Here is a 25,625-nt window from a genome sequence, read left to right on the forward strand (position 1 = left end):
AAGAAAAAAAAATATGACTCTTCCAAACATAGTAATTAACACAGGGCTCAGCAAGGGTGACCTTGTTCATGCTCAAGCAGCAGAGAGAAATACTGTAGCTTCCTCTCGCCTTGGGCGGCTACACCCATCTCTGGGCAGAAAACGAGCAACTCCAAATGGTCTTAGCCACAGATGCAAGCAATCATTTACTTTTCCATAAAGGAGTGCGGCTCCCCTGTGTGGGTGTTCTAACGGTTAGAGAAATTACATTACAGCACCTCCAGGCAGCAATCTCCAATGTGGCTATTTGGAAGTCCGTTACATGCTTTAGGGAAAAATCGGGAGGAGTGCAGAGGCTGGAGTGTTTCCCGACTTTACTGCTGCCGGCTGCTTTTACTGACTGGCTGTTATCTTCCTCTGCTGTGAGAGATGGAAGGGTCTCCAGTGGGTGATTTAAAATAGCAAGATACAAACTGATTAGCATTCCCATTTTCATCCTCTCACTCTCTCCATTACCAAGCACGGACACATCAGCATAATGCCACCTGAGAGATCTCAGCGTTACCATGCATGGTAACATCACTTTGACTTGTCAATAAACGATAGGCACATACTTAAATCTCTAATATTTTAGTATATTAATTAATCAGTGTTTTTAGCTCCAGTATTACAAAATGTGAAGCACTGCGCTGATTCCTGCACTGCCAAACTCATTTATTCATTTGTTAATAATAATATTTTTTTGCAAATAAAAATGAGCAAATAATAAAATTAAATAAAACAAAATGAAGATAATCAAATGAGCTACTAAAATGACTAATTCATGTGTAACGTATTTAATTTACTAATTATATATGTGCACACCCACTACCATTTAAAAGTTTGGGGTCAGTAGGTTTTCTTTTGTGTTTGTTTGTTTGTTTGTTTATAAATTCATATTTTTATTCAGCAAAAATACAATAGTTTGATCAAAAGTGACAGTAAAAATGTTTTGATTTAATAAAAAAATTAATTCAAATGCAAATAAACAATATTTTATCCGTTCTATTCTTGGGGGAAGGGGACATTGCAGTTTCTACAAAAAACATAAGCAGCACAAACTTTTACAATTGTGATAATAATAAGAAATGTTTTAGAGCACCAAATCAGCATATTAGAATGATTTCACAAGGATTTACTTTGCCATCACAGGAAAAAATTACATTTTAAAATAAATTAAAATAGAAAACAGCTATTTTAAGACTGTAATAATATTTCACAATATTACTGTTTTATTGTATTTTTTGATCAAACAAATGCAAGTATTTTATTCAATACAGAATATATACAATATAAAACTCGATGTAATTTGCTCATACTGCAAACCACACAAAGTCAAACTCATTAATATAAAATAATTATCACAAAAATAAGGAGTGTTGGCCTTGGGGCTGAATGGATCCTGCTTTGTAGCTCTTGAGCTTTTCAGAGATGAGTAGCCCTGATTTATATTATGTACTGAATGCATGATTGCTAATTGAGTTTCTTACTGTGAGTTCTTTATTTTTATTTTTATTTTTTTATATGACTCTGCTTCTTGTGGAGGCTTCTATCCTCTCAGCACTGATGCATAAAAGAGTTAAAGACAAGGTTGAACATAAGGATGAAAGTACCATAACAAATTATCAATTTTTCAGACTGTTAAAGTTCCCAAGGCGATGGGTAAATTAATGATTGACAGTTAAAAGGAAAAAGATGACATGAAGTGGTTGACCCATAGAAATCGCATTTAAAGCAATGGGGGATTACTCAATATTGTTTTATGTATTTTTGTTTTGTTTTGTTTTAACTCAAAAGTGTATTCAATTACTGCCAAAATATGCATGCAAGGAAACTTGAGCTAATAAAATAGTTTACGGCCGGATATCTTGAAAGGGAGGCAGAGTGAGCCATGGGACAATTACTTGTCCCATGGCTCAACGCTTTTTTTAATAAGCTGCATGTACTCGTAGGCTTTGGACCATCAACTCCTACTGAAAAAGTCAAACTCTCTTTTACATCATTTCTTCTCATTTTCCTCTTAAACGCTGGGAAGGCTAAATTACAGCCACTATTTGCAATTTATTCCTGACCTTGGAGTGTGTTTTTCGGTTCTCAAAACTCATGTGTTTTTAAACTGCTCAAGGTTCAATAGTGTCTTTGTCTTTCTTACCTTGGACCAGTTAACCCTCTTCATGACGCTCTCAGGTTTGTAGATCTTCTTGGGCAACAGCCCGTAAGGCAGCTGGACAACGAGCGGAGGAGGAGCCAAAGGCATACCCGGAGGTGGGGGCGGGCCTCCTCCAGGAGGTGGAGGCGGAGGTGGAGGTCCGAAGCCGGGTGGAGGTGGAGGAGGAGGAGGTCCCAGAGATGCAGGTAGAGGAGGAGGTGGAGGAGGTGGTATACCACCACATGGGGGCGGTGGAGGGGGCGGAGGAGGAGGTGGTGGTGCAATGCCCCCTGCTGGAGGTGGTGGAGGAATGGCACCGGCTACTCCAGGTCCTGCTGCGACCTGCAAAGGGATTACAAAGAGTGAGAGACAAGAAAAGGGCATCTGAGACCTCTGTGAGCCAAGCATACATCTCAACCACTCCCGTTCAGCCTCTATTCCCAAAGGCCCAAGCTTTTATCACCATTACATGTTTTATCCCATCAGAACTAGCGGGTGAGACAAGGGCAAAGGAGAGTGGAGGATAAAAGACACAGTGTTTACAGAAGCTGACTTTTAAATTTTAGGAGAGTGCATTACAACAAGTCTTAAAATCACAAAGAGAGAGAGAAAGAGAGAGAGAGAGGGGGGGGGGACTTCTCACATGCATTAAATAAGAGTTGATAAAAGCAGATGGATGATTTGGGGCTGCCGTGGCCTTCCCTCCGGGCACCTGTTCCCTCAGCAGCACTGAGCATCTGCCCATCTAGCGCACAGAGCCCCGCCTCCTGAGAGCCAAGCAGGGGCCAGCGCTCAGAGGAGCGTGAGCCCACCGTCTGATTCTCTTGCTGGGGAAACTGGGACACAGCGATTCCTGAGGGGCAGGCAGTCACATTGAATATGTAAATAAATAAATGGCAGGTCGGTCGATGTGACCGATAGATTCTTCTGGAATGTACACACCTGTCAAGTGACTGGGATCTCAGAGGAGCAATTTGACAAGTGTTGAACAAGCGGTGTAGTGTCTAAGTGTGTATGTGATGGTAGGATTTTCTGGTGGACACTGGAGTGTTGTTTCATCCATGGTCCAAAGTGAAAACTAAGCCAAACTTGAGTAGAAATGGGATTTGGTGAGCAATTAAAATTACTTGTCTGATGTGAGATTCAAATAAAGTAAAAAACAAAACAAAATAACATACAAACTATCTACTAAAGAAAACATGTCACAACTTAATGTTTTAGCATACGAACATCTTCTAAATTATTGATTTATCATCAAAAGACTATCTAGGATATTTGTATCTAGAACTCCATGTGAGTGCATAAATGACTGCACAGGTTAATTGTGGACCCTACTGTAGCAAATGTTCAATGTATATAAAAAAAAAAAAAAAAAAAAAAAAAAAAAAAACCACTAAAAAAACATTGAGCTAAAGAAGGTGAGTTAAAGCTTAACTCTTTGTAGAATCAGGTATTATACAGCAGCATAATATAAACAACTTATATGGGTCTTGTAAGATTCCTGTAAGCTTGACTGACTTCCACACACACACACAATTTAAAAGCCATTTTAGATTCAGATTAGCAGTACAAAATGAAAAACCGCCTGACACTAAGGGCATAACTCAAAAAGAAACAAACATGGTGAAGTTTATTATGATCATCTGTTATTGTTTTTAAGAGATAATGACATAAGCATTCATTCGTTCCGTATGGAACATACTTAACTGTGATTACACTGAATGACAAGATGACAGTATCGATATTTGTTTGTGGATGAAATATGGAAAGCACTTTGTGTAGACTGATTCATCTCGTTTAATCATAAAGCATAACAGATGAGAGTAAACCATTAGACTTGATTAACATGTAAATTGCCTCTGTAATTTGCTAATAGATTGAGCGTATGAACGGGATGCAGCCACCTGAACCTTTAGCAGTAATGAGAAGAGTAATCGGGCTTGAACACTCATGCAACTGGTGGCGGCAGCCAGTCGACCTCTCTGCTCCACCCTCTAGATCCTTAACCTTGGCCACAATCCATAGAGTTTTTAACCAAATGTGCATTTCTTTTTCTGTATTGGTCTTTTTTTTTTTTTTCTCTCCTGGTAAGATAACTGAAGTTCACGAGATGGTCTCCAGGAAGAGAAGCCATTATGGAGGAGTCAGTCACTCAATTCATCCAGTAACTGATAAGACTAAGGGCAGTAAATGTCTTGACAAATCAGCCCTGCTCTGCTCGCAACAGAATAAACAGGTATTTTGAACCACTGATAAAAGGTGGGCCAGTCTCTTTAGCAACAAATGATATGCTAATGCTTCAATTAGAAGTCCCAATAGCCCAGATATGACTTGACCTTTGGATGATTACAAACCAATTTTTTCTCTCTTTTTTTTCCTCCTCCTTCTCAAAACTTACTTTGTGCCTCATTCTCATCACTGCTTAGTGAAAAAGTTTCTCATTTTCTAAAGCAATTCTACTCTCTGCGCTCCAGCCTCAGTTCAGTTGATTAGGAGAATGATATGCGTCGAGTCACATTTTTATATGCATTACCGAGTGTGTGATTACACAATGCAGGCAGTGGATTGTTTATTAGAAGGGAAATTAAAAAGGTGTAGAAGCATCATGCAGGAAGCTGAGGTCCCTTGACGAGTACCCTGTCCCATGATTATGCGTCTGTCAATCTCTGGCCCGTTGTGACCCATTTTCTCTCTCAAGTTTAATACAAGAAAATGGCAAGCAAATTAGCTGCTAAATTAGACCACCGTCATTTCCGCATCACTTTGGCCCTCTGTGGCAGCTTGTGGTGCGATGCAGACCCTCCAGCCACAGTTCTGGAATGCTAATCAGCCTCTGGCACACAATTTTCTCAAGACATTCCCCTCATTCAATTTTACAACAAAAACATTTTATACAGGAAATTTTTTTCATTTAAAGCTCATTTCCCCCTATGGCTTCCTTTCGCTTTTTGTCTTGTTTTAAAAAAGCAATTTACTTCCAAAAAGTCTGGATTGTTAAAGGTCTAAGCTGGCCACTGGCCTGGACTTGCTCGCCGTCTCTCATACGTTTAGTTGCACTAATTAGCAGTCGGTGTGTCTGAAACTATGTGTTCTATATGGACAGGAGAATATCAAGAGGACAAGCATCCATTTACACTCTCAACAGGTGGGAGGGCACTCTTGGTAGAAACAGTCACAGTTTGGGTAATTAACTAGGACTAACACACAATTAAAGCCATCCCAATCTCATCTCTGATGAGCAAGAGGAAAATTAAATTAGATTTGGTAACTACTGAGGGTTACAATACACTTGTTAAATGGAAGGATGGGTTTCATTTTTCCCTTTAAGCTTGAACTGGTTCTGGTAGCCTGTTCCATCATGTTCCTGTAGCTTAAGTGGAAGAGAATGGTACTAGCAACCCCAAAGTAAGTGTTTGATTCCCAGGGAACAAACAAACTGCTTGCTTCATATACTTTCTAGTGTCTGTAGTAATATTCTAGTTCACAGTATAGAGATTATATTTGGCAGGATCCACCATCACAAGCTGTTTATATGCTGGATATGTTGAAAGGATTATGCCCTAATTGTGTAGCATGCATTTGTAATGGATGATTGAACAGCATCTGTTGAGAGTCTTGAGACAATACAGAAAATCAAGGCTCTGCCTGATCACTGAGGGGTAACAGCTTTGATCAACCTGTTAGAAGGTAAAAAAAATGCAGCTTTTCAAAGATGCAGGCAGGTGGCTGCTTTGAGCATGCTGGGAAGGGAAGGGGAGGTTGGGAGAACACCCACCTTGCTGTTTCTTTCACTGATGCTTTTCTCTGCCTCTCTTAGCTTGTCTCTCTCACTAGTCAACTGGACAGGTGAGGGACAGACAGACACATACACAGACAGACAGACAGACAGAGCAGCAGTAAGGCAAAGACCATAGCTGGAAAAGGAGAATGGTAAAGAAAAAGTCAACTGCCAACTTTGCTGAAGGTCACATGGCAATAACACTTGATGACAACAAGAAATTGGATGCAAGCAGCCTACTTGAACATTATCAAAACACAGTGTTTGCCTACTAATAAAGTAATACAGTGTTTTATTAGTGGTTGCTGTGAGATTCTCACTCCAGAAAAGTTTTTGAAAAGAGTGAATTCACAAATTAAGAACATCATTAACCATCCTTAATTCTAGTTCCAGACAAAACAGAGCAAAACAGTGCCCACCCACTTTTTTAGCTTTATTGGATGATTTAAGAAAAAAAGTATTTGTTAAAAAGTTAAAAGCCATGACCAACCCACCTGCTACATACAAATCAAACTTGATTTGCAATCTAAAAAGTATTTAAAAATTGGATAAAAAGACAAAGGTACAAGATTCATGTACAATCCCATGAAGGGATTTTTTTTTTTTTCTTCTGGAACCTGTCACTTTCTTGGCTCCAGTAATTTCCATGATGCTTTTGTTTCAATAATGTCCATTTCTAAGGAAAGTTCAAGGAGCAACAGACGGCAATGCAGTAAATTGGTTGTTGAGCAATCAATGCAGCTTTGCGTCTTTTAGAGTTGCTTATGGAATCCTGTTCTTTCAAGTCCTTCCCATTACTTCACTGCCAATGAATTTTGCGCAAACACTTAGAATCAGCAATGCTTCGCTCCCAACATTGAACTCGCTATGAGGATGACAAAAAGAAAAAGGGAAAAATAAGATCTTAACAGCCTCTTTTCATTCAGAGGAAGCATACTCCACTGCCTATGAAATACACTTATATGGTGCAATTACCCCATATTGCATGTAGGACGGAATCAAATATTAAAGACATGTAATGGAAAAGAAGATGGATACTTCCATTGTGAAGACTGCTGAAAAACAACAACCTTTGATCATATTTGAAATGCTGTCCTTGCTTGTAGTGATAAGTAAGCTTTGTTTTTTTTATAACCCTCTACAACGCGAGTAAATCACTCACATATGCGAACAAATTACAAGGGAGGCGACAAAAAATGGCTTTAATTATCCAATGGCTAGTAAATTGTATGATTACAGTCGCCTATAATTGAGTTAGAGGCAAAACCTCAAAGGTTTGTTGAGAGAACGAGAGATCACATGCAGGGCTCGTTGACAGAACTTTAGGACCAGTGCTGCGTCATCATGAAAGTTTATCATTTGTGTGCCTTTTTAAGTCTTGCCAAACATTCAAGAGCAAGAAGAAGCAAAAAATTACTTCTGTGCGCTGTGAGCAAACTGCACATCCGATGCACGTGCCCAGAAAACCATGTCTGACAGCACGTAAATAACTGAATTGAGCTCACTTTCACGCCTTGGCGATTATCCTAGTAAACATAGTTGGTTATGCCTTAAGTGAACGTAAACAGTCAAGAGAGAAAACACATGTGTAACAGTATCAGTATATTGGATCCATGCCTTCATTTTTTAAAGTGATAGCAGCCTAATATTCCTCAATAAAACAACAGACTTGTCACAATGCTTTTGACTGAATACATTTTGTTACTTTAATAAGGATCCATCCATATTTAATTTATACAGTGAAGACTATGCAGTGTTATTTTACATTTGATTACTTAATTCAATTTCTGCAACTAATCTGCATCTAACAACTGTTAGATCTACCTGAAAACCTGAAAGCATTTATTTAATTTGCATCTTTGTTATATTGTGTTTATTTGCGCTATTGCTTGTTGTTTGATTTTTTTGGATTTTTTATTATTACTTGACTTTAATAGTGTTTGAAATTTATATTTTATATTATATGTATGTGTAACTTGATTGAACATTTGAATTGTTCTTGCATTCCATGCAAAAAGTCTGACTAGTAAAATAAAAAAATTGCTGGCCAATGGCAACTCAAGCTTCAGTGTGTCCGTAGAGGGTTCAGGGCTCGAGACTTACGGCGTCCTATCGTCCTGGGGACGATAGAAAATGTGTTTAGGACGAACAGAAATATTCTCCAGGACGCGTACAGGACGAAAGACATTTTTGTATGTCTGTTCATTTATTACTAGCCTATTAGGGTAACTTACTTAGAAAATGCCAAAATTAACCGACCAAGCGCTGACTACAACGGAGCGCGTCTTCTCACTGGCCGAGCCGACTACTCACCCGGAGACTTGTTTTGCGGTACATCTATCAAATGGCTTATTTTTACGAGACGATAACTAAATAAAAACTAGTTTTGAATGACAAAAACTATAACGAAAATCTATTGACATTTTCGTCAACAAATAAAAACTAGACAAAAATGTTAGATAGTGACGATTTGGGAAGCGATCCAGTCAGAACTGATGTCCTGCGTTTGTAGTAGATGCGCACATAGGCTACTGTAACGTGCTGATCTACCCAGCGGCACACGGGTTGACATGCGCTGCATGTCTCATAAAACGTTAAAAAATGTAAACGTCTGGGAGAATGAGCAGAGCAGACATGAAGATCTGAATAAGAGTGACGACGCAAAAAAGAACTATATTCGGTACGGTTTTCTGTGCGCACACACCCGATGCACATAGACACAGCGCGCGAGGACTGAATTGAGCTCTCTTTCGTGTCTGAATGGACAAATACACACAACATTATGTCGAAATGTCCGTTTTGGAGAGTAATCACGTAAACTATGTTGGTTATGTCTTAAACAGTTTTGAGTGTATCGGATGTGCATCAGTGCAATTGGATCCGCATGTGATTGGACATGATCCGATGTCTTAAAGTGACAGTGGGTAATAAACCTAATGCGGTCTTGTGTCCTTAATATTGATCAAGCAACAAAAGAAAAAGATAAAAACATTCACTGCTCGTTAATAGCTTTAATAAGGATTCATTATATTTAATTAATACAAATAAATATGTCTGCTGCTTGAAAGAATAAAGAATGATGATATTTTTGAGATATGTAGTCACCAGTATTTATTTGATGTTTAATCCAACCCAAAAACGTTTTGAGCTGTATGTATTTTTCTCTTAATTTTCGTATATGTAAAAAAAAAAAAAAAAAAAAAAAAAAAAAAAAAAAAAAGATTTGTTCTGCATGAATACAAAAAAGCATTTAACTCCTGTTATTTTTTATTAAATCTGTTTTTTACCTGTTTACAGATAACAACTTTGAATGGAGCTAAATAAATATTATAATATCATAAACATTTTAATGGTGTTTTTATTATATGACTAACAACTAACTATAGATGATGATAAAGTACAGAAACAACATGTTTATTTTGGGACGGTTGACATTCACTTTAGGACGGTTCAAATAGTTTTTCAGGACGGTTCCAGGACGGAAGTGAAAAAAGTTAGTCTGGAGCCCTGGGGTTGTTTTATCTTTATTTATTTTTGAAGATGGAAAGGGCAGAACATCAGCCAACACACTGAACATTGTCAAGAAGAACAGCAGCATCTTTATATTCCGTGTGATAGTTTCCTTAAAGGGAAAGAGAGGGGGATGGCACACGCTGCATCTTAAATTAATCAGCCTGTAAAGGTGAATGGCCAAGCTTTGTCCCCTGATTCTGACCATGGCAACAACGAAGAGCACATGGCAACCAACTCCATGATTCAAGTGTAATGCCGTCCTTATCGGCATAATTACCGACATACTCTTCCAGATCCAGCCCAGCAGCAGCAATAAGACACAGGACCAGCTCTGCAATGTTACGAGTCCCATGTTGGTACAGACAGCTGACCACAGATCTTTCTGAAACCTATCAGGGTGCTGTAAAAGATTACTCTCCCAGTATCGCTTGAGTTCTGAATAATTTAGATACTGTTCGATTCCTCACCTCTGACTCTATTCCCTTTTATTGAATGGCCAAGAGAGAGGTTTGGGGGCGGTGGGGTTGAGGAAGAGAACCCTGCATAAATGTTGCACTCTGTTGGCATTAACATGACTGAAGAAAATATCAATCCATCACAACATGAAAAGATAGAATATGGTTACAAGTTTATTTAAAACTGGGCTTGGCAGAACAACTGAGCAGAAGGCCTAATAATGCATGCAGTCTCATTAACTCTTAAAAATACATGAATTAAAAGTGTGAAGCTATTTTATTATTTTATTCTTTCTATTTCATATTCAGTCTGTCCGAAATTTTCCATACGGCGGCTTTGATGAGATCAGATGACTATTATTTTCACATGAGCTGTTGCGCTGCTTGCTCTGAATAATGGCTCTCTTCAATTATGTGTTAAAGTAAATCTGTTGATAAGCATGTTTTTGCTGTCATCTCTTTGTTGTCCTTGAACCTAGGTCACCCAAATGGCAAAATTATTATGTTAAAATTGTAACATTTATGCTTGTCAGCTCAAAACTCTTAAAATGTACATTATAATGTAACCTACTGAGGCTTATTATAGAAATAGAGAGGTACAATATTGAGCGTTTGAAGAGGTGACCTTTGAATCATTAATTCAAATGAGACGTTTCATTGATTGGTTGTAGTTTTGTGTTTTTGCAATTAAATTAAATTAAATTAAATTAAATTAAATTAAATTAAATTAAATTAAATTAAATTAAATTAAATTAAATTAAATTAAATTAAATTAAATTAAATTAAATTAAATTAAATTAAATTAAATTAAATTATTAAATTAAATTAAATTAAATTAAATTAAATTATAACTTTATATAAAAATATATAAAAATATTTAATTAAATATTATTATAAAATATGTTTAGAAACCAAATTCTACTTCCCATCTTTACCAGACCATCAAAGAATAAGAAGTAGGCATGTGGGCTGAAGTGTGGGTGAACGTAGTCAGTTTTCACGGTGATGTGTTGTGCACCGACAAGCTGACAACATTGTGAGACTGCAGAGGGAGAAGAGTTCTACATCGGCTGTCTAATAAAGGATACAATTTGTCAGCTTTGCGTATGACAACCTATGAGTTTATATCCCTTTCAGATGTGCCAAAACACCCACGGGATGAGTGCAACACTTTAATGCTAATATCCTGGTGCTTCCTTAGCGAGCGCATTACATGTTTTCCACCAGAAGCACCAAAAGTCTGTTGATGCGAGAATGTTATGGAGCCAAAGCTTTGAACGTGCCTTCAGAGCGCACGCTTGGAAAGAGTATGCGTCTCCAGGGCTCTGCTTCGCTTCTCTACCTGTTAATGTGCTGGAGATGACTGAGCTTCAAAGAGAATGAGATCGCCATGGGGTAAGACTGGAGGACACCCAGGGGAAAAACAACAGCCGAATGACACTGTGGTCCAGGAAAGCAAAGCAGAAGAGAGCAGGTGAGCAGTCATTAACAGGGTTTCAGTGTCTGCATTGGGTGCATGCAATATGGCTCGGTATTAATGAGTGTAGTAAAGGAGGGATGATGGTGACTGATGAGGAGTGGAGCGCAGAGAGGCCTGGGCTCATGAATATGTGTAGGAGTTGAGAAAGTGATGGACGAGGCAGATGGAGGGAAGGAGGGAGACAGAGTGGTTAACGTGCAGTGATTCGGCTCTCGGGGCAGACGAAGTGCAGGGGTAAGGACTGCCCACAAATGAAGTGCCGGGCTCTGAGAAGCTCTGCTTTGCATTGGGAGGAACCTGTTCCAGCCCCGCCTCCACTAATGTGCCCATTTGGTAAATCTGTGAGAATGAATGGTGGTCCAAGCTGCCAGGGTCCTTAATGACAGCAACTCATCTCGGTTTAGAGGTGGGGAGATGCTTGTTGGGGGAAGATGGGGGCAATAGGGCTTGGAGATGTTGAGAGGTAAGTAAACAGAAAGACGAAGTGCTGGCTTTTCCGACTGCAATATATTTGGTTTCTGGAAAACTATTTACGCTATGGATGGCTCTTCACAAATGGTGTTTTTTCCCCTCCTATTAAACTCCATAAGCTAGCAAGCAAGCTACTTCTTTTGTCCCAAGGCACCACTAAAATCTAAAATGTTTAAAATTGGGTTTAGTAGGAAATAGCAGTCATTTTGCGGGTGAAGGACTGAGGGTTTTTCTTGACAGAAACGATGATGTGAAAGGCAAAGACGTAACGCAATCCCTCACAGCGTTGATACAATATCTAGGAACAGCCTGCGATGGAGCAATTGAGAAAAATCAAATCCAACAATTTGAGGGGGATATTGGCCCTTTATTAAATCATACAATCCCTCAAGTCTTAAAATACCCACTTAGAGCACCACTGCATTCACGATAAAAGATAAAAAGGTTTCAATTTGACCAAATTAGCAGAGTCTCTCCCTTCGCCGCCACATTAGCAGTTGCATTACCATTTGAAGCAGACAGAGAAAAACTGCTTCATATGACCTCACAACACACAAAATAAGTACTAGTGATCCTAATGTGCTTGTATAGCTCTTTTCCAGGGCATTTGATGAGCCAAGGCACTGAGCGTCAAGAAGGTTTCATGATGGAGACAAATAATTTAATGCCTGGTAGTTTAATAGCCATTGGAGAATATTTGTGAGGTGAAGAAAGGCAGGCTGGAAACCAGAAAAGTAGGCTTGGTGTTTCATGGATCTGTAGTATAAAAGGCTCTTCTAAGAAAAGATTGAAACCACCAAGCTCTCATGACGGAAGATAAAATAAATCTCAGAGGATTTATAAGCCTCTGAGAATACAACAAAGAACAGATCGGTTATGCGGTATAATCAGAGCCAATGGAAGGGTAGATTATGCATGTTAAAGGTGAACACATGGGCCACGGCATCAGTGGTAGCTTCCATTAGCGTTAACCTGTGTTCGATACCCTTGGGTTGAGATCGCAGAGCAGCTGAATGGGTCATACCTGGGTCATACTGTTCGTGAACCAGAAGTGGTGATAAGGAAGAGAAGAGTTTGTACATTAGGTTATGGTGCAAGTGTTACCTGGGCCTGCAGGGTATTGATCTGCGTCTCTAGCACTTTGATTTTCTCCTCCTGCTTCTGCAGCTCGGCCTGTGCCTCCTGCCGTGCACTAAACTCCTCGTCGAACTGAAAGACAACAACACGCATACGCATTGAAGTAACACTGCAAATACCATAAGATACATCAACATCTTCACCATTTATCTCCACCTTCACTATCATTGTCATCTTGATCCAGGGCTAAGTTTATAATGGCTGCAACTAACACCTGGGTCTCATTCACTCATAAAGTAATCTAACGTGTGTGGAAAGAGTTTTTGCTGTACTTTTTGATCATACAATACATGTAGCCTCAGTGAGCATAAGAGACTACTTTCAAAACAATCTGATCATCCCAATCTTTTGAACAGATGATAGAGTGTACAGTATATAAATATTAAATACATCATGCTATTAAATATATACTATACTATTAATATTTCCAAAAATATACAAAACGTATTGCAAAATTACACAAACACAAAATGTGCAAACACAAAAAAGAATAATATTCCTGAAAGCACTGGTACACACACAAACACAAGCACGCATAGTGAAAGAGACTCAATGCTTTCAGCCGTCCAGTAGTATTTGTGTTACTTTGCCATTAAACTGCAAGCCTCAAGGTGATGATATACAGGGCAACTTTTTGAGCAATGTTGCTGGGCAATCTTGCCGAGCGATTGTTGCTTGGGCACTTTCCCATTGAAAATGGGCAATAAATTTCAATCTGGATAATTTAGATCGGAAGTGGGCCCTGTGTCTCATCTGGTTGCCCGTTGACGGCAACATTGCCCAGCAACATTGCTCAAAAAGTTGCCCTGTGTATCCTCACCTTCAGATGTCTGGCTGACATTTGGCAGAGTTGGGCAGGAAGCTGAGCAAGAGCATGGATACACTCTCTGTTCCCTCAAGCATCATGGGATACAGCTCTTGGCTTCACTGACAACACCAGCAAGTGTTAGCTCAGCATCCTTATGAACCTCCAGAGAAAACTTTTCAAGTATTAGAAAAAAATGACAAAATTGTACGTTGGGGCCTTTAACACTATTTGAAATGGTGCCTTTAAATAGTGTTCCCAGTATGGCACAAACAAGCTTGCAGATTGGAGCATCAGCATTGATTCTGCTTGCACTGATACAGATCATGTTGCTCTGTTGCCAGCTATTGATCAGGTGAGAGCAATCGATGCACTGCCTCATCGCTCATGGGAGAAAAGTTTGGTGACAGCAGCCTGGTTGCATACCAATAGTGGCACACAGGGTGATTAATAAACTCACCTTTTTGGAGAATTCCGCTGCTCTCTGATCACTCTCTTCTACCTTGGCTTTATCCACGCATTGATCTGTCATACACAAATAGCCGGGTACATGAAAACACACAAAACATACAATATATGCAAATTCCATGGTGCATTGTTAACACGATGGGTAAGATTCCATATCAGACACCGAATGAAGACAACTAAAAGAAAAAAAAGGGCGAACGGAATAAAATGAACCTGTCAGTGTCTCATTCCCCCCTCCCCTCTGGAGATTTGTATTGTATTATGGGGGTTTGAGATGTAAATTAAAAAACGGTGCCCCGCAAAATCTGTTTTCAACTCATTAAAGTAAGGGAAGAAGTGAGAAAATCTTAAAAAAAAAAAAAAAAAAAAATTCTGCAGATTGGTTTGGAAACTTTTAATGAGCATTTGCTGGCAAGTTACTTAAGTGTTAGTGACAAACCACAAAAGGGGGGTAAAAAAAATCTAAAAAAGAAGGCTAAAAATTTACATCACCCTTATTATATTAATTCCTTTGGTGTCCATGAACTGGGTGACATAACCATTGGCAATGAATGCTTATTTCCCCACCAACATTTAATCATAAAAACAAATGAAATAGTCCAGGACTGCAAACATAATCGGTCGTGTTGCGTTTATAAGACATGACATGCCAGCCAGGTTTAGCAGATAATGTTTTATTTATGCATAATGAATGTAGCTTATCTTATGTGTCAGGTGAGTGCAGGTGTTTCAGACAGGGCTCTCGTGGGGACCGGGGAATAATAATTAGATCTACTCCAGGAAATTGCAAACTCAAACTCAAATTCAAACTAGCATGATTTCACAGTTATGTTAAGACAGACTATAGGTGCAGGACTGTTGTAATAATACTGTAGACATCCCATTAAGCCCACAAAAAGTATTTCTAACAGATTTGATTGAATTGATTTAACTCAATATCGCTCTCTCGCTTTTACCTAAAGCTGGTTACCGAAACCTGAAACTCTTTTTATTCATTCTGAAATGTTCTGGCCACTTTATCACATGACCATACAGTTCAAGACAGAATGTAATAGTCTGGAAACTGAGTTGTACTAATGAAAAATAACTTAAGCGGAAGAGCATAAAGGTTTAGTGTGGTGCTCATAACATAAAGACGTTTTCTACAAGACACAGGAGACCTAATCTCAGACTTGCCGATGAGGTGACTGAAGTCCACATCCAGTCTCTCCCTGTAGGCAAAATCAGGATCCATCCCACTGCGGTGGAGGACAATCTGGGACACACACTCCTCGATCACCTTGTAATACTGAGGCCTGTAATAAAAAGAAGGAGTACTGCGAGAGTGAGGGGGCAGAATATGACAAGAGACAAAGCCGTTAACTTCATATAAAATACCGCCTCGTGCATTCCGGTGAGGACAGTTCTTCATAAATCATCCGGTAAGACATATCTTTTAATGGTATTTCACGACATTGAATTAAGGTTTCCTTTGGTACATAATGAAATCACTAACGGCAAAGCATGCAGCTGTTGGGTGAGCAGTTGGGTGACTTTGTCCATTCAAGGTGAAGACAAACTGACATCCAGGCCTCCGTGCTTCCCTCTCTAATTTGCAATCATCTTTGGCAATTAAGGGCGGTAATAAAACCTGCAGACGCAAATCTAATCAGTGTAATCTGTGTAATTAGTCACACAATGGCAGGGAAAACACGGCCTTGTGTTTGGAGGGGTGACAATGACGGGACGGGGAGTAAATGGGTCTGGGACTAGATACTGCCATGGCGCTTAGCGAGTGACCTTTTCCAAGTTATATTACCAATTTTAATTGCGAGTGACATTTAACAAATACAATGTCGACTTAAGCCGAGCTCCGTAGTGGCAAACAATTATGTTCCAAGCATGACCTTGAATGTCTCTTGTAGGTATTCAATTTTCCTCCCAGAAATGTGTCATCCCCTTCTCTCGGCTTCTCGACACAAAACAAGCTTTCAAATTCTAATGAATAAGCATGACTTTAAAAATGTCCCTGTACTAAATAATTGCACCACAACTCTTAGGTAAAGCCACTTAATTCAAGAGCATTCGATTTTTTTTCATCTCCAAACATTCTTGTTTGATAAACAATATTTGTGGGGGAATATAGATAAGCTAATGGATGAATGACAGTTTGTTGACCCAAGTTAATGAATAACGCAACAACAGGAGTGTTCTTTTGCTCATCTTTACAATCTATTTATACAATCTATATTCCATGAAAGGCTGCTTATGGAACATTTAATTATTTTGATCACAAGACCTCAATGTGCTCGAAGGTCCCCCTAAATAACAATAAGCAAGCTTTCAGGTGCTCTCTGATCAGTATTGTTATTGCTAACTAAAACTATTAAAAATGGTTTCCATTAATTGAAATAAAGCTCAAATAAAATGAAATAACTAAACTTAAATTGAAATTCAAAATATTAATAAATACTACAAAAGTATATAAAAAATACTAAAACAAGACTGTCTCTGATCGGAATATTCCCCTTTAATGTACTGCAAAATGCTAAAATACATATTTATTAAAAAGAAAAGTGCAGAATTACAGCATCAAAGAGGACTGCATCTCTTGTTCTAACATTTAAACATATGAACATGTTTTGATTAAAACCAGCTATTAAGACATTAACTATAATTGGATGTCTCTCCAATCTCAATGACAAATAACATATTTAAATAACCAAACAAATAATTATATTTGCACAATTTGCCAATTCAAGGCCTTGTTGTAAGAAACACGGCAGCGATGTGTAACAAGCGTGCAGAGGGGGCGGACGGGGTGGCTGGAACTGATAGGGCTGAGAGTGTCACCGAGCCTGGCTTAGTGGCAAGGCCCGAAGCTTATGCCTGTCACTGATGTACACCATATCATTATCTCAATAAGCCGCCCTATTTTCTCAACATCCTGGCTACCACCACTGCCGCATGCTGGATAGAACCGGGAAGGAGACGACTGACCCAGAACTGTCAGACCCCAACAGAGGAGACAGCATATGTCCCACTCAACGGAGCCACTCTTTCCTTCTCTCTCTCAGTCTGGCACCTTCACTGTCTGCCTCTCATCTCCCATCCAACCCCTGCTCCACACTGCCCATCTAATCTTTACATCAGTCACGGCCAAAAGTAGAAGACGTGCTCCATATACCCTCCCTATGATCTACCTTCTGTTACAGAGTCTTAGAGAGTTATTGCCAACATCTTCCACTGCTCCAAAAAGCAGTAAAAAGAAAGGCTGAAGGACATTGGTAACTTATTAAATTGTTCAGTTTATTTTATTTCATTTGAAAAAAAAGGTTATTAAACAAATTGAGGGAAAACTTTCCATACAAATAACCAAGGACGGAGTTGAGGGCACAGAGTTAACTGAGGATAAGGGTGTCTGGTTGAAATGGCTTTAAAGAATAGCTTTAAATCAAACGATGCAATCTATTGGCACGGACAGCTCTCCTTTATGGCTGGCTTTGATCACCAGAGTACCTCCCAACACCTATGAACAAGAGCGACGCTGTCGACTGATGCGGACTGAAGTAGAGAGATGCCACCAGCCTATTCGTCCCCGCCCTCTCCTTGGAGACTCCACCATCAAAGCACTGATCTCAAGGGATCCCTTTAATCTAAAATTATAGCCATAGAATTTCTCAACCAGCCAATCCAATCTACATAAAACGTCGCACCAGGTTCAAAAGCATCCAAACACATGAGTGATGAGATCTTTATAGAGTGACCATGTAATACAGATACATATATATGCATACATATATGAAAACACAGCTGGCATATCCATCTTTAGATGCTGAGCTTGGGAAATATATACGTTTGAAGCAAATAAAAGTGTCATTGCTCAAACTTCGCTCTTTTATAGTTCAGGATTTCTTAGCTATGTTTTAAGTACTTTGTATCACAATATTTGTGGGATTCCTAGGGTCTATTTCTCAGAAGAAAAATCTGAGAGGCAGGAGAGTTCATTTTCTCTTCATTTAATCTCATTGGTGACAAAAAGAAACAATTGGAGACATTAAAGAGATTGTTCGTGTTGTTTTTCTTTAGTCTTTAATAAGTGCATACATTTTTAATCAGCATTTGTAGTGATCCTGTTTTCTGCTGTCAGAGTTACAGACACAGGGGCGGGAGGGATGGCATTGAACAAGAATCTGCCATACTACTTGCTTAATGTGTTTTCTATTTCTCGCTTTTTCCAACAAGCCAGGCAATACATTATTCATAGCTCAAAGTGAGCAGCAACATGTCCATGGTAAATTTCCTCCCTTTCATCGCTTTGCTCTTCCCTTTTTATTAAATATTTTACCTCGGCAACAGGTCTGATGCAACAGTGAACTGAAATGCTCAGTATCATTTCTTCACTTTCTGACAGACACACATACTCTTGAGTGCGGCTGAACATGCAAAATAACTCTCATTTTTAAAATAAATTCTGATTCAAGACCTCGTTAATGAGTGGTATGACTAAAATATTTTATCATGATATGAGAAATTTTATATTATTAACATGGTAAATGTATTACATTTTTTTATTATTTTGTCTATTCATTTAGTTTTATTTATTTCCATTTATTCTTAATTATAATCTAGGAATTACCATACTCAAGTATGTTTGTCAAGTCAATAGAAACTGAGAAAAGTGTTAATGAACAGGTAGGTGCAAGTCTTATAATATCACATTTATGGAATGGATATTAAACATAAGATATGATAGCACTCACCTGATATAATAATCATTCCTGATGAGCAGCAGGTGCTGGAGAATGGATAGGAAGTAAGATTCTGAGCCTGTGTCTTTCACCATGTTGGACAGGAGATGGTAAACCTCACCCATATCAGTGCATGGATTGTTAAGGACACAACTGTACATCCTGTTTGTTATGTAGTAAAACAAAGTTGATCTAAACATGACATTTATATTTATATATATAAGACTGTTTAGAAAATATACCCTAGAGTGACAGGAATGATTAAAAGTGCAGTGGTATAGTTCTAAAATGAGAAAGAACAATAAAGTGTGTGCAAATATAACTAAAGGTGCATGGCCATCACTCACTGGAAATAACTTGCTTCCTTTAAATCAGATAGGATGAGTCAAAGGTTGAGTCTAACCAGAACTGAAGCTATCTGTCTGCATTCTAAAGTGTCTTTAGGGATCTAATTTGCTAACATGAGTAAACACAAGGATTGAAGAAAAGTGACAGAAGAAATATCTCTTCTGCCAGTTCATACCCTGGCCCTGGACATGAATTAACTGAACATTCTTTAAGTTTGATTATTTAAAACCATAAAACATGGATCAGTCACGACTGACATCCCAACCCTCCCAGTTATGTCCACTTGAGTAAAATGAATGACTGAATCTATTTTCAATGGTGGCAAGCTAAAGCATGTGATGATTAAATGTAGCACTCGGTAATGGTCCTAGGATGGAGTTAATAGAACAACACTGACCAAAAAACAAAACAAAAACAAAACCTTATTATATTAAATAAAAAAATAAATAGTGTGTACAGTTGCATGCTGACTGCATGGTGATGCACTGCCTAGACTGGAACATACTTTCTTGAGCCACCATATACGCTCCTTGCATTCCACTGGGATAGAAAACAAAGCTGTGGAGGCTCAATATGTAAAGGAAAAACTAAAAAGTAAAGCGAGTCTGTCTTCATTTAATAAAAAGCTGTCTCAGGAAAGAGTACTATATATTCTTTAAAATAATATCAACTAAAAACAAAGACCTCAATATTTTATTATATAACTCTATATTTATGGAATAATAATAAAATGGAAAGATAAGAATTCAAGCCCCTGAACTGCACTTTAAAAACTGTCATTGCAGCAAACCAATCTGCCCCACTAATGCTGAACATTTTCTAATTAGCTCATATCATTTCAGTTATTCATAGAGTTGTGAGTGTATCCCATGTTCTGTCAACTCGATATGAGAATACAAGCATCTTAAGAACATTATTGCTGATAACACAGGTGATCTGCTTAAGTGAATTATTTTCTCCACACTTCAAAACCAGCAAAACACAATGGAAAGTCATTCTATCTATAAAGCAGGGCCATGAGTGTGAACACAGACACACCGTCTGTGCATATTTGTATTTAGGGCATGTTTGCAGTAATATACTGGTGGGGAAGGTGATGCATAAACATGAGCTGTATCAGCATGAGGCTGAGCAATACAAAAGACAGAGAGCGAGGGTCAATCAATCACGCTGCCCAACTTTTAACAATTAATATTCAACAGCTTCCTGAAGTCACTAAAGTGGCCAGAACTAAACTGGACCAGAAGTGCTATATTCTTAATAATAATAATAATAATAAATATAGCTGCAAGCATTACAACTTTTTGAGTACCTTCAAGGCATGGTGTCGAAGAAACATACTGAGTTTCGTAACAATATGCCAATGCGATTGTAAACAATAATATGCAAAAACATTGCAGTTACAGCTTTGGATCTTTTTTTGTCATTTTGTAATTAAAATGACAGCCATGTTTTTCAAGACACACCAAAGTCATAATGGACTATGATATCGACTGAGACAAAGACACTGTGTGTCAATTTTGAAGTAAATCAGATCAACAGTACTATAGTTAGAGACAATTTCATGTTTTGTTCAATTATAGCGCAACCAAGTGGTGCAGTCCCACCGCTTGTTTTGTGTGTGTCAAATTTGGTGAAAATATCTAATTCCGCTTTGGTGTTATAGACATTTATATTTATTAGCACATAGAAAATTACCCACACCGGACTATCAAATGTTTGACATTTGGCATTTAAATTCATTTCAACGACCTATGTTTCCGATTTTCCTACGGTGGTTTCGTCTCGATCGCCCAAAGGTTTAGAAGATATTCGCGAAAGTTGTTTAAATGCTAAATCACAACGTTGCACAAACCATAAGGCGAAACCTAGCATGTTCGGTACCATTGGACTTGGCAAGGATTCAGGAATCTCAGGAACTCCCGTGAGAATAAGTCAACCAAATCCAAAGTTATAAGCATGAAAATATTAGATTTTACCAGTGGGTGGCACTGGCTCTAAACTTCTCAGGCTCCTTCAAGCCATTGTACCGAAGACCCATACCGAGTAAATAGACAGACAGACAGACAGAATCGCTATTTGTAAATATTCAGGGTGGGATTGGAAAAAACGTTTGGTGTTTTGAGTAAGAAGCAGGGAAATGAAGGACTGAGAAAGACAGAGACCGTTGCTTAGACACGCATATTACACAAGGCACTTACAGATCAATGCCAAATTGTCCTTAGAGACAAATGTTGTGTCTCTTGCATAGTTGACTGCTCACGAAAATCATTAGTCCAGACAGCCTGAACTAAAATTCTCTAGATTCTTCATCATTTCAGCGAAGCTTTCCCTCTGAGAGCTTATGGAAAGGGCGAAACAATAAAAAAATATCAACAAATCAAAACTAAAATAACCGAAAATATATGCTTTACTCTTTTTTTCGAATTCAGTGAATGGCTTCAAGTTACTTTATAAAGGGTACAGCGAGGATACACACACAAATCCAGAAGCTACTGCATATGGTTGCCACGTACGCAGCTGTGGCCTGAAGGGTCAGATGCAGATGTAGAAACAGGGAGAAAATAAGTGTGAACGGATTTCCATAGTTGCGTAGCATAGTCTATCTGCAGATTTGAGGGGAATTAAACAGAGGAGAGGTGAGCGTAGAGGTTGCTCTCTGTGTCTCTGGAATGTCAGTATAATGAGCTCAGGGCCACAGGATGCTGGGATATGTGTGCGGTGCATGCATGTGTTGATGTGAAGAGGTTTGTTTACCACCAGAGTTGCCAGAGGCTGGACTGGAATTGAAAAAAAAACCCTGATTCTCAAATCCGTTCTGAATGAACTGGAGGTCTTGGCTTTAGACCCACGAGCTGCACCGGGCGCCCTCGCGGCTGCACGCATGGCCGAGGCAGCAGTAAAAAGGATATTCCATCTCTGCACGGATGTCATCTAGTCGGTGAGACAGTTCGATGGAATCCTCCTCCTTATTTTCATTAAACACCTTCAGCTGAATATCCAGCTCCTCCGTCTCCTTCAGCTCCTGTGATTACAGAGGGTGATATGAGAGGAATGAGTGACTGAGTCATCATATAACACTGGTGATAAAAGAGGAAGATCGAGAAAATGTCTGCTTTTTAAACAGCTAGAGAAAAACTCTTTGTACATAACCCACTTAAAGGCCTCTTAAGAAATCATAATGCTTTATGGCATTTAGACCATGTCTGTGAGTTGTTAAGGCCATGTTAGTATACTCCTAAATGTTGAGAAGTTCACTTTTAGCAGACATAGAGTCTCGGTCAAAAGTTTGGAAACATTAACGTTTTTTAATGTTTTTGAAAGTAGTCTCTTAATCTCACCAAGGCTGCATTTATTTGATCAGAAATACAGTAAAAAAAGATCATATGACACTGAAGACTGAAACAATGGCAGTTGAAACTTCATCTTTGCCATCACAGGAATAAATAAAAAATGTAAAATATATTACAACAGAAACCAGTTCATTTAAATTGTAATAATATTACACAGTGTTAATGTTTTTACCGTATTGTTGATCAAATAAGTGCAGCCATGGTGAGATTAAGAGATTACTTTCAAAAACATTAAAAAACCTTAATGTTTCCAAACTTTTGACCGGTGGTTTATATGCATTCAAAATTGATAGTTTACAGGTCTCAAAATCCACAAAACTGCAAGTGCAAATGGCAAGGAAATAAAAAGTATGTATGTCTAGCCCAAATAATTATTATTTATTTATTTATTTATTTTTTGGAACGGACAACAATGGAGGAGAGGCTCTAGTATGGCAGGACAAAAGCTGCTGTATCACTTAATGAATCAACAATGTTTGCCTTTAAACATTAATTTTGGATATATCTATTTTTGAAGTTCACAAACAAAATTGCTGTTTAATAAGTCACAGAAAAGTTTGCAACAAGGAGGATTCAGAGCACGGCATTTCTTTTTCACTTCTATGGCATCTGCAAATAAGTGATTGACTGTCACTGTGACAGCAATTCAATGACGTCAAGGCTATAATGTGATTGGTTATGAAGGCATGCATGATTCTATGTTGGTCGTTGTGCTTACTCCAATGATAAAACCATTGAGGTTGGTATCTTACCATAATAATAATAATAACATTTCTGAGAAAACTGTGCTCATCAAGCAATTTAAAACTCTGGTGTCAATTAAAACCACAAGTATGATTAGTGTTGTATTGAACTAAGAGTCAATCTGTTTTTCTATGGTACACAGATTGTCTTGCTTTGTATACCTGCAACATATGCGACAGATATAATGGGTTAAGAGAGGGAGGGAGATAAAGAAAGAGAGGATAAAAAAGGTGTGATAAAAACTCCACTATGAATCACTGCTGGTGTAGTTTATGGACGGTGAAAAGCCAAATGTAACCCAATTTCTGTAGTTATCAATCAGTGGACAATACTTCAGGCATGCCATCTGTCTTAAAGAGACAGCCAATCCGAGAGAAAGAGTACTCGTTATGCAGCAGTAGGAGGCAGGACCAAATTTCTCTCGCTCTCTCGCACACACACACACACACACACCCATCTCCAGAAATTTGTATTTTCATTTCATCAGACACCATTTTCTATCTCTCCTTGAGGATTTAGTGCATCTCATTTGTCTTTCACTTTGTTTCTTTCCCTTTGCACTTGCCATTTTGAGGATACTAAAACCTGAAAACTCATTATTCACAATTAGAGAACAATGTCATATTTAATTGTCCTATTAAACTTTCAAATACATTATTCATAAATTACGATAAGCTCATCATATGCGGGGGTAGACTGAGATAATTATAATAATTGTAGCAATAATATTGGGAGCAGTCAAAATGACTTATTAAGAGTAAGGAAATGCCCACATAAATGAGATGGTGAGTGATGTGCTGGCCTGGTCGCGGGCTTTGTGGCAGTGTGGAGCAGAGATCTGCACGCTGATTGATAATGATGTGTGAAGGGAACGGCCTTTATGAAACAAAGCTGTGCCATTAGGGAGCAAGACAGCAAAGCTCCGGGACATTTCAGCAGTTTTTTATTGTTTTGTTAAGTTGTTCAAAAGTTTTTGATTGTTCTGTAAAGCAATAATTAAAAAAAAAGCTTTTACTGATGTCATTTTAAAACCCAAACGCTGTATCTGTCATTTGATAAACTACAGATGTATAACAGCATTTTTTTCTATGTACTTACCAACTTACCTTTACCACATGAGGAAAACTAATGAGAATATATCCTACCACTATTTTTATTTTTTTTTTATTTTTTTTATCAAGCATTCAAAAAATTTAAGAAAAATGAATGCAGAAATTAAAAGTAACAAAAATAAAACACGGAAATAAAAAAGTAAAAAGGATAAAGCAAAAGATATACTCACTGGTAGTATCTTCTTGAGGCCACAACGCAGAAACTCATTTCGTAAGTGTATCCTGAAGTCTAAATCATCCGGGGAGGTAACGAGGGCATTGATCAGCTGCATGCAAGCCACCTGTATTCATTCACACATGCACACACACACACACAACCATCATTTAATGCAAGCAAATTCTTAGAATAATCCCTTTGGCAGTAAATGATTAAAATGTAGTACTCTGCAACAGCCTCTTATTCACACTGCTCTCGTCTCTCATCTTAATGAAAAAAATCAATACATCACATTACTTAAAATAAAATGAAATCATCAGGATGGAATGAGGCAGTTGGCACTTTGAAGAACTGTAAAGGAAAACAGGGGAAAAGTGAAGGGAAAAGATGCTGGTGGATTAGTAAAGCTGTCCAGAGGAAGGAGGGATGGAAGGAGGGAGCAGGCCTGGCTGAACAGATGTGTATTTTTAATTGATTTATCGGATCAGGGCAGTGGAGGGAGGAGTGCTGATGGTTCTTAACAGGTTATAAGTTAGCTCCAGGGAGCCCGCCGGGATGAGAAGGAATGGTCTTTGCTTGGGTGATCGATGCAGAGTGGAAAGATCACACTTGATGGACATGTGAAGAGTCTTCGTATACCTTCACCAGCCTCAACCTGGACTTTTAGAGTTGTTGTGGGTCTGCATGTTTTATTGCCCTGCATGATTTTATTAGTCAAGAGAAGCTACATCATTCTGAATCACGTTTTTTTTTCCTCCAAAAAGGGGCCACAAAAAAGGGGAAGGGGAAGCCAAGGGGAAGATACTGTTTGACACAACATTTGGGAAATTATATCATCTGGAGGAGATGCATAGGTTTGATCCAGTTAGATAGTTAAATACTTATAGTAGAATGTAGAGTGTATAGA

The 25,625-nt window shown here is 38.5% G+C and overlaps 1 protein-coding gene across 8 annotated transcripts in view; it reads right to left on the reverse strand.

Moving 5' to 3' along the window:
• diaph2 (diaphanous-related formin 2) overlaps positions 1 to 25,625 on the reverse strand; it is a 481,157-nt gene that overhangs the window by 291,893 nt on the left and 163,639 nt on the right. For 7 of the 8 annotated variants that reach the window (XM_081382679.1, XM_081382680.1, XM_081382681.1 and 4 more), the window contains 8 exons: positions 24,732 to 24,842; positions 22,265 to 22,377; positions 19,017 to 19,133; positions 15,451 to 15,569; positions 14,267 to 14,331; positions 12,969 to 13,073; positions 5,943 to 6,005; positions 2,171 to 2,509 (listed from right to left, as the gene is read on the reverse strand). In XM_081382679.1, the coding sequence (XP_081238805.1) occupies positions 2,171 to 2,509; positions 5,943 to 6,005; positions 12,969 to 13,073; positions 14,267 to 14,331; positions 15,451 to 15,569; positions 19,017 to 19,133; positions 22,265 to 22,377; positions 24,732 to 24,842 (1,032 nt within the window). The remainder of the gene's footprint in view (positions 1 to 2,170; positions 2,510 to 5,942; positions 6,006 to 12,968; positions 13,074 to 14,266; positions 14,332 to 15,450; positions 15,570 to 19,016; positions 19,134 to 22,264; positions 22,378 to 24,731; positions 24,843 to 25,625) is intronic. The other variant, XM_081382682.1, reaches the window with a different exon arrangement.

The sequence above is a fragment of the Scardinius erythrophthalmus genome (genome assembly GCF_964197995.2).
Source record: "Scardinius erythrophthalmus genome assembly, chromosome: 13".
Taxonomy (NCBI): Eukaryota; Metazoa; Chordata; class Actinopteri; order Cypriniformes; family Leuciscidae; genus Scardinius; species Scardinius erythrophthalmus.